We start from the raw sequence: 9,780 nt of genomic DNA, 5'->3' as shown, positions 1-9,780 counted from the left end.
ACCCATCTTCAGCACTCCTTGGGGCTAGGAGAAAGCTGTCAGCATTCAAAGCTTTTGGTTATTATTTGCTTTGACAACATTTTGTGAACTCTTAACAGAAAAGCTTGCTGAAGTGACTGAGGGGCACATCCCAAAGCCACAGAGGCTGAAGCAGCACTGTGCAGACTTGAGAAACACCTAGAGTTATGAATGAAATGATGTGAACTGGTGCTTGGGAGTGACTAACAGGTAGGTAAGAGAGTGAGCAGAGTGCTGATATCCCAATGAATGTTCCATGGGACAATTTATGAAACTCTAAAATATATATATATTTTAATTTATTTAATTAACATTTGCTTATGGTATGATGTGGGTCTGGGGAAGAGACTCAAAACCTTATGAAATCATTGCAACTCTTTCCCATGGTGCATGTGATATGCTTTATGATGACCCTTTGAGAACATGATGACACATTGAGAACCACCTGCTCCTGCCCATGTGCAGCAGACAAGGAGACTGAGGAGCTGAAGCCAAAGGAAAAAGTGCCTCCAGGTTCCTGCATGCAGAAGACATCAGCCTTGGTTGCCTGCAGAGGTTTGCTGCTCCTTCAAAGGATCTCCCTCGAGCAACACCTATGCCAAAAGTGAGGATGCAAATTCAAATGTGTTGAAGCAAACCAGAATTTATTTAGCATTTATTACCCACTGTGTTGTCATATGTGGCTTCTTCTGTCTCCATTTTGCTCTGGTAAACATAGAACTTTTTTATTTATTTTTTTTAATAAAATATATAAAACATTGTGCATTGCTATCCATAGGAAAACTGTAGTTTAACAACAAACAAAAAAGAATAAGGCACATTCCTGTGCAGCATCTTCAAATATATATATATATATTTAAAACAAAACAAAAAGAAAACCCTTTTCAACCTCTTTGAGGTTGTTAACTTCTCACCAGTCACTGACACATCTCTTATATTACCATAATTTCACTGTTGGAAGTGGGTTGGGTTGTGTTTGACAAGGGCCAGCAGGGAGAACAGACTCAAAAAAACCATAGGATTTTATCCCTGAGGTGTCAGTAAAAAAAAATAAAAATGTTCCCATTGAAAAGGAAGATGAAAAGACAGCCATAAATAACTGAATACACTATGGCAAACATCCAAGCACCGAGATGATTTCACAATGGAAGAATCTCCCTCCCCCCCCCATCCCCCAGTTCTTAACAAGTCATATTTGCTGTTGGGTTTTAATTAGGTTAATCTCATGGCTTCTCAAGTCACAAGATAATTGGTCCGGATGCACTTCCCCTTCCCAAATCCTCTTTCCAGATTTGTCATTTTGTTTGCAACTCTCCCACAGTCCTCAGGAAAGGGGAAACCCAAAAAATCCCAAATTAACACCAATTAACACCTGGATGACTACTTCTCTCCCCAGCCAAGACAGGAGCGTTGGCACTGCAGCATGACAAACTCCATGTCCTACGTGGAAGGACTCTAATTGTCACCTTCTTGCCTGCTACTCAGAAACAAAGCTGTTGTAACCAGAAAGCATCCACCAGGAAGGCTGAGAGCAATATGTCAGGGAGAAGGAGACTGGGAAGGCTTTTCTGCTGTCCATCCAGGTAGCGTGCCCGAAAGGAAAAGGGGAGAGACCCATTAATACCCCTTCCCTTCTTCTCCCCTGTCACGTTTGGGTGGCAGAGGGGCAGGATGGTTGGGCTCCCCAGGGCTCAGTAGTAGCGGTTGAGGCTCCGGGTGCCGGGGATGTCGGGCTGGCCGTTCATCCAGATCTCCCGGATGATTCTTTCCCTCTCCTCCAGCCTCTGAGCTCTCTCCAGCTCCTCGGCTGAGGTGAAGACGTTCATGTTCAGAGTCCTCTCGAACCTGCGGTGCCTGCGGGCAGAGAGATCCGAGGTGGTGTCCGAGTCAGCGTCGCTGTCGCTGCTGTCGCTGCTGTCGCTCTCCCGCTCCCGGGGAGGTTTTTTCCTAGGGGAGCGTTTGCAGTCAGTTCTGCAGGAAACCTTTAGCACCAAGGCCACCAGGGTCAAGACGAGTCCAATGCACACTCCAGAGACAAAATACAGGGCAGCCCGCTCAGGGTTTTCTGAAATGGGAAAGAAAATGATTCTTGAAAACGAGCCTTGGAAGAACAAAGCGCACACACGCGCCCCACCCCTCCTCTGTGCACACCCCAGCCACCATCTCCAGAGGGACAAGGCTTCTAATGGGTGCTTCTTCGCCAGGCCCTCCTATACCTCCTCTCCAGAAGGCTTCTAATGACTGCTTCTTCTGCCAATCCCTCCTTTACCTCCTCTCTAGAAGGTTTCTAATGGCTGCTTCTACTGCCAAGCCCTTCTTTACCTCCTCTCCACAGGGTAGTCAGGGAAGGGGAATTTAAACTTGCATTTGCCCCCATGCAGAATGTAGGTTCGCTGAATTTTGGAGCAGCCCAAAGAATTAAATGCTAATTCCCATGGCTGCACCCAGGGGTTGTCACCAAGGTGCTGCACACCCAGCTAAGGGCACCTCTGGTGCATCCTTTATCGTTGTACAGGGAATAAAGATGACTGTAAAGCTCTCTGTGCTCTCCGTGCTGTGGGCCAGCTGAAACAGGAAAGCCTTGCTATGGAAAAATGTGGATTATTCATTCATAGGTTTCATTTGCTTATCTAAGGCAAGTGTGCTGGCTTCCTGCCCAGACCACCAAAATGCCTATCTGTGCTACACGAGCATAGCTGGAGTCAGCACACTAAAACACACACCCATGAATCCTGCACAGCCACATTTCAGTGGTGATATAACAAGGATCCACAGTGCCTTTTAGGTCATCTTCTTTATTTAATTTTTTTTGTTTGTTCATTTTTTTGGTTCATGGGACTACTTATAATAAATGTTGTTACTGCAGTTCCTCTGGGCTTATTAATCTCAGTTTATAGGGTGAAGGAGAACCAAGAAGTGTCAAGGCCAGCTCTACTCCACTGTGTGTTCTGGGAGTCCTGAGTTCAAGGATGGAGGCAGCTCCTCAGATGAGTCTTATACCCTTGAACTTGGTGGTGGAGCTGTCACAGTTCCCACCAGCTGAGAGCCTGACATTCAGCCCTGAAAAATCTCTGTAACCTCTAAGTTCCATTCAGCTTTCACTTCTCTCCACTGTGCTTTTAGAGCCTCCCCTCTCCAGCTGATTTCTTTAAAATGAAGTTTGCAAAAGATGCACTGGAAACTCTTTGGAGATCTTCAAAACTCAACAGAACCAGACCCTGTTCTGACTTCAAAGCTGGCTCTAGATTTGAAGGTACCCATGTTCTGAGCAGGGATTTGGACCAAGTGACACCTGGAGGCCCCTTCCAGCCCATGTTATTCTCTGGCTCTGTAGTCAAAGCCCAAACACTGCCCTGTCCATAGCTAAAGGCAATGCATCATTCAATTCCTGGAGATGCTAGTGAAGCAGTGAAGAGAGATGAAACACTTCTGGGAATTTTACTTCTCTTTCAAATGAGCCTCAAAGGTGACTGACAAGCCAAGGTGAAGGAATAGGACATATTGGTCTGAAAATTGGCTAATAAAATATGCTAGGCTGGCTGTGGATGGCATGGGTTTAAAACAGGCTGAAAAGAGACTAAAAAAAAAAAAAAAAGAGAGAGAGAGAAAAGCAAAAACAAAACAAAACAAAACAAAAACAAACAAAACAAAAAAAAACCAAAAAACCAAAAAACACATCACCAGAAAGAGGAGAGAAAATGCAGTCATAGTTGTTGGAAAATGAGACCAAAGCCAGAGGTTTTAAGCTAGGAAGTTTTGTCAAAAATGAGACAGCAAAAATCCAGAGGTAAAAAAGGAGATATCAGAGCAAGCATGAAGGACGTGACAGCAGCTCTTGTAAGAGTGTGGCTCAGTGAAATCCTGGCTGTGGTTAAGGTAGTGGCAACTCTGAACTGGGGGAGCAGAACTCAAATGAAGACTGCAGCCCTCTTCGTGCAGTAGGAAAGCTGCTGCTTACCTGGCACAGTGTGAAAAAGTAAAGAAGTGCCCTAAATTTCAGAGATGTGAGAACCTCAAGAAAAGTAGAATCACCACCAGACAGCACTTTAACTTTCCTGTGCACTATAACTCAGGACAGTAATTGCAAAGCTGCCCCAGCAAATAGGCCTGAGGAGAGCTCTGAGGACACCAGAGTGTGGGAGAGTGGGAAGAAGACATGAGCAGGACTGACCTGTTTGTCCTGCAAGATGCTTGGCTCTTTCTGCCTTCACTCTGCCTGGCTGACAGGATGCCAGGCACACTTTTCTGTACCTTTCTGCATACACACATGGGCTTGATTTGGTTGCATTAGTTCCACTGCTCACTTTTTTAAATCAACCCATAAAAAAACCAAATAGATTGGAGGCTGGGATGCTGGGACATGAAGTTTCTCTTCCCCTGTTTTTGTCCATGTCTTGATTTTCCTTTCTCCTCCACACTCCTTTTACCATGCTACTGTGTTCAGCTCAAGAGCAAGCTGCACCTCAGTTGCTACTTCAGCAAAGATTTTTCATCCCCTGCTTGTGCTTGTACGTATAGCCCTTCGTGCAGTGTGATGGCTGTAATTGAATCTTTGGGCTCCAGTGGCATTTATGAGCTCCTACAGCTACTCTGTCAACATCTGAGACACTGTCTGGACTTCCTCACTGAGCTGTAACCCTACGTTCAACTGCAGTCTTGGCATTTATCATCTGTGCAATCCTCTCTCACACAGCAGCATCTTTTTTTTCACAGCAGAAAGAGCAACTTCAGCTAAAAACCACAAGCTCTGCTTTTTCTCAGTTGAAGAAGCCAAGTCAGCAATAGCCTAGATGTAGGGGCTAGACAGTTTACTAGTGATTTTGAGAGCTTCCCCCATTGAATTTTCTACTTGAAAAGACCAAAAAGGGGCATCATCTTCAGCAAATGGCTGCTCTGCTTCTTCCAAAAACTCAAAAGCACCTCAGATTCACCATTCCAACACTGAAGCTCCTCAAAAGCCTCATGATAGCTGGGAAAAGCTCTTTAAAAGAGTATGGACATCAGTAGCAGGAGTTAAGATAATTTTAATATGTATTGCTGTGTGCAAATATCCCCTTTAACACAGGGATTTTGACCAGTGTAGCTTTTTACTTCCATTGCTGTGGATAAGAGCTCAGAGCTATGTTTTTCTCCCGAACTGCTAGCAGGATCAAGTTGCTGTCAATCTCTTTAGCTGGAATTACCTTTCCCCTTCCTGGTATTTCTCATCTGGACTGAAATCATTGATGAAAATGTCATTGATTCAAGACTGAATTTAATCCATGCAGACAAAAGATATATGCTCTTTATAGCCCTCTATAGAAAAGCCACCATTTCCTAGGCACTCAAACTGGCCAAAAATTAGAAACACATTTTATTTTGTTTTTCCAACCAAACCAGAAGCAATTACAAAGCCTGCTTCCTGAGGGCTAACAATCTGCTGGGAGCATCAGCCCAGACTGCCATTAATTCCCCAGGAAATGCCCCAGGCCAAGGTTGTTATTGTTATTATAATAAATTGTTTCAATAAATAAAAAGCAATCTAGGCATTAATGCTGCTGGCTGCATGGGATGGCTTCATGCATTCATAAACCTCAGTGAGGAGGAAAATTTCAGAGGGCCCCAGTAAAAAGTTCAGCATCAAGCATGGCCAGACAAACAGTAGGAGCAATATCTTCTAGGGAATTTACAGTTAACCCCACAGGCTGCCAAAATCCCCTGGTAGAACAGAGGAAGCTCTCCAGGAGTCCCTTTATTAATAAGGCTCAGGCCAAGCAGTCTACAAGTTGGAATGATCTCCCCTGGGTTGTTTTTTGGAAGTCCCTGGTTAATAACTTGGCAGCAAAGTTTTGCCTGTGGAAGAAGAATAAAACAGGGATTTGTGGAGGTTTCCATCCATCTACTTCAGCCTGAATGCAACAACAAAATTGGAATAAATCCTCTATCTAAAGGGAAGCACTGGAACTGCTCTGACACAGTCTAAATGTTTAATATTTATATGATCACAAGGGATGATTCTCGTCTTGTTGGTAGACTATGACTGCAAAGACAGCCCCAGCTGCCACTGAGACTGGTGAAGTCTTCCCAAACACTCAGACAAGGTTTTGGAACAGGTCCATGACAAATAACAGATCTGAAGTTTGCAGGCATAAATTGTGTGTAATTAAACCCCTAATTCTATAAAGAAAATCAGCTTTAAAATTAAGGATATTCCTGAGACTTTTGCTGGACTGAACTCTAAATAATACGTTTGATCAGCTGATAAATTCACACCTCAGTGACATTGCTCACTCTGTCTTTTGTTTTCAAGGTTCTGTAAGCTGGGATAAGACTAACCCCAAACTGGCTTTGGTACTCCTAACCATGATGAGAGCTGCAAACAAATGTGATGATGGAAACCAGCACTCCTGCAAAGAGACTTTGAGTTCTGCTGTGCTGTGATTTTTCACTCCTCAATAGGAACATTCCCAACTTTTATATGGGAACATCAGTCAAAAAGATGGTGGAAATGAGCACAAAGGCTTTTGCTAACATTGCCACTTTTCACCCCCATGCTCTGCAGGTCTCCACATGTGGAAGTGACTAAGACTGCAGACTCTTCATCTGCAGCCCACCAAACCCATCATTTTGTGAAGATTAATGTGAACAGCTTTCAAGCATGTATTTTACCCATGGAATACCTAGTGCTCATAGCTTTTTTTTTTTCTGGAGTGGGTCTGAGGGTATAAAACACGTTCTGTCCCAAAAAATAAAACATCCATACATGTTTCCTCAGACTAGTGGCAACTTTTTCTTACAAAGTCCTTTTTTAAGCCAACTCAACAGCACAGGGAAGCCCTGAATACAGAATTTTCAGACTGCAGAGTTTACCTTAGGCATGTTTTTCATGTTATGAAACAGAGAAGTTCTTGCACTACTGTTTCCCCTTGGCACTCCAGGTTGTGGCCAGGAACAGTGGGAAAATGTGTGAGACAGAACCAGCCCTCCCTGGCCACCTGATGCTCTCCTGAGCTACTATGATGGTTTCACTGCAGATATCAACAGCTTCCGTGGCTTAAGACACCTTCAGGGTCCCAAATTCATATGAGTTCAAAAATGTCCAACTGTTCTGCTGCCCCAAGCCTGCAAAATGAAGGGGGGTGGTTTTGCAGTGCTCTAATTTTTTGCAGATATTTGTGCCCTGCTACACAGCCTGTCTTTGAACTCATAATCTAAAACCTCTCCATATTCATGCGTAACAAAATAAATCATGGCAAATCCATCCCCTCTGCTAAAAGCAGAGAGCTAAATTCCATGCAGCAGATAAAGATGGTTTAGGGCATCTGCTGTTTCAATCCGTGGGGCAGCTATTCATTACTTCTTAAAAATAATAAACTGAACATATCTGTCATTGAGACTAAAAGTCATCTAGAAAGCCTGGTTATGTTCAGTGAAAAAATATGAGCAACAAGTTCCTGAGCTCATCACTAGAAACTAAAACTGTGAGGTCTGTTTTACCTATTTGACATCCAGAGGGTGTGAACACATAGCAAGGAGACCACATCATGAGACTGCAAGCAAATTCCACAGCAACAAGACAGGTAAAGCCCTCCTTATTTATTATTTGTGCTATAGTAAAACCTAGAGGCTCCTGCCAAGACTGACACCTCGTGAAGTGGATGAATTGAGGCCTTGTGCCCTACAAAACAACTGCAGGGTCAAAGAGTTTTGCTGTGGTAAATGGAAGCAAAGTCCATGAGGCATAGTCAGCAGCCCTGAATCCTAGCCCCAGCTGCCCCTGCAACCTTCTGCCCCCTATTACTGCTCAGATGGGGAAAATAATATTAACAGCACTTTATTTTATAATAAGGTTGGGAATGCAGGCATTTTCATGTCAAAAAAATGGCAGCTCTAGGTAAGAGAGGGGAAAAGACTCCTTTGAAATTAGCTTTTTGTGATCTTTCCTTAGAGAAGCCCATGCAAGAAAAAATGTCCTACTCAGCTATCTTTTGTGAAGAGCACTTACTGACTCCACTTAAGCAGCCTGCTTCTCAAAAGAGTCATGAAAAGATGGATCCTGATGCCACCATCAGATGTGTAGAAGGGGAAAACATTTGGATTCACTATTCATGGATCTTTAAGAAGGACCCTCCACTGAATGTGCAGAACCACTCCTGCTCTTGTATCCAGTGATGCCAAAATGCAAAGCCCAGATTAATTGTTTCAGATCCAAATGCTTATCTGCAGCATCATGGTGGTATCCCAGCAAGAGCAAGTGCATGACACCAAGAATACATTAATATGTATGTTCATAGTTAATAATTCATAGTTAATGATTTAGAAAGACTGAATGGCACACAGAGATGAAAAAACAGCTCACAGATATTGGACTTGTGGTCATATAGACCTCAGTGGTACAGAGAAGCATAACTGCATCAGTGGTGTAAGCAGACTGGCCCCAGTACACAGGATTATTAACAGCACATAGTTAAAGAGTAGCAAATTAATATTAATTAGCAAGGTTATATTGCTTGGTTATAAGCATTGCAAGGCAATAAGCTTAAATATATTCATTTTAAAAATTAAGAACATTCTGCTATCCCATAAGAAAATGTGACCACAAATATCATGTCCTGCCCCAGGAGGCTGGTTACACAGAAATCAGGGGCCCTCTTGGGGAAAGCAGCCAAGACTGGCCTAAAATATGCCAAATTAGTGTATCTGATGCTATTCAGCCAATGTTCGTCCTTTATTTTGGGTTGTTTCCTTACAGGTAGTTCTGTAAGCAATCCCTCCTGCTGACAAGGTACCTCATGCAGTTGTGGGATGGGAAACATTTGCTCTGTATCACCTGACTCTGCTGTAACTTTTGCTGTGAGTGGTATTGAACCCAAGCAGTCATCAGGGCACACAATCTTTATTTCAGCTTTTAAAGTGAATCTTATTAGAAGACTGCTCCCGTGCTACTTGAAAGATACACGTGGGTGAAAGATAAACTGTGATCCAAGGAAATGTTACTCTAACCTGGATTTAAATATGCAATTAAGCAGATTCTCAAGTTACCTCATCTTCACACTTCTACTGAAGATAAGCCAAATTCTGCTAAGCAGGGCAATGATCTGAGTGCTGTTTGTTTTCCAAATTACAGGACAACAAACTTGCCTCCCTAATAAGCCAGGCTTTGATCTCCAGGAAAATGGAGCATTAGGAATAATACCACATGTAAGATTAGATTGTATTTAACTTCAGATGAGAGTAAATCCAGGGGAAAGCAGAGCACAATAAACCTTGTTATATACTGTCTGCTAGAGCTGCCCTGGTCAGGTCTTCCAAGGGAGAATTTGCTGAGGGATGAAGGAAAAACATAAACAGTTCAAAGAGGCAGATTTAGCCCTCGGTGTCTGTGAAATGTAGGCTCAATTGAGGGTCTACAATGAGTTTGTAAGAGCTCAGAGAGATGGCAGCCAGAAGACCTACCTGTGACAAAGGCATACGCTGCTAGGATGTTGCTGAGCAGAGCCATCTCTGTGCTAACACCCACAGGCTCCATGCTGCTGTTGAACACTGGTGGTTGTGTCTCATCCACAGGGAGCAGGAATGGGGTGTTGTCCAGGGGGTAGAAGGTGGCTGATCTCCCTTTCTTCTTCTCTGCTTTGAAACAAAAAGGCAATGAAGAACGAGGCATGTGTCCCAGCCCTACTTTGCCCTATCCCTACCAGGTCAGCATCTGCATTCAGGTGAAGCTGCTCAACAGAAAGTCATTTCCACCTTTTCTGGGGCCACTAAACCTTATGAGGTAGCTTC

At 43.5% G+C, this 9,780-nt stretch overlaps 1 protein-coding gene across 1 annotated transcript in view; it reads right to left on the bottom strand.

Annotated features, from left to right (window-relative positions):
- Nucleotides 1-1,397: 1,397 nt before the first annotated feature.
- The window catches only part of EVA1A (eva-1 homolog A, regulator of programmed cell death), a 205,021-nt gene continuing 196,638 nt past the window's right edge, over nt 1,398-9,780 (bottom strand). The window contains exons 7-8 of the mRNA XM_008490720.2: nt 9,454-9,627; nt 1,398-2,083 (exon numbers count right to left, since the gene is read on the bottom strand). Of these exons, the coding sequence (XP_008488942.2) occupies nt 1,710-2,083; nt 9,454-9,627 (548 nt within the window). The 3' untranslated portion in view covers nt 1,398-1,709. The remainder of the gene's footprint in view (nt 2,084-9,453; nt 9,628-9,780) is intronic.

Source organism: Calypte anna, chromosome 3, assembly GCF_003957555.1.
Source record: "Calypte anna isolate BGI_N300 chromosome 3, bCalAnn1_v1.p, whole genome shotgun sequence".
In the NCBI taxonomy this organism is placed as follows: Eukaryota; Metazoa; Chordata; class Aves; order Apodiformes; family Trochilidae; genus Calypte; species Calypte anna.
This window is presented reverse-complemented; position numbering and strand designations above follow the sequence as displayed.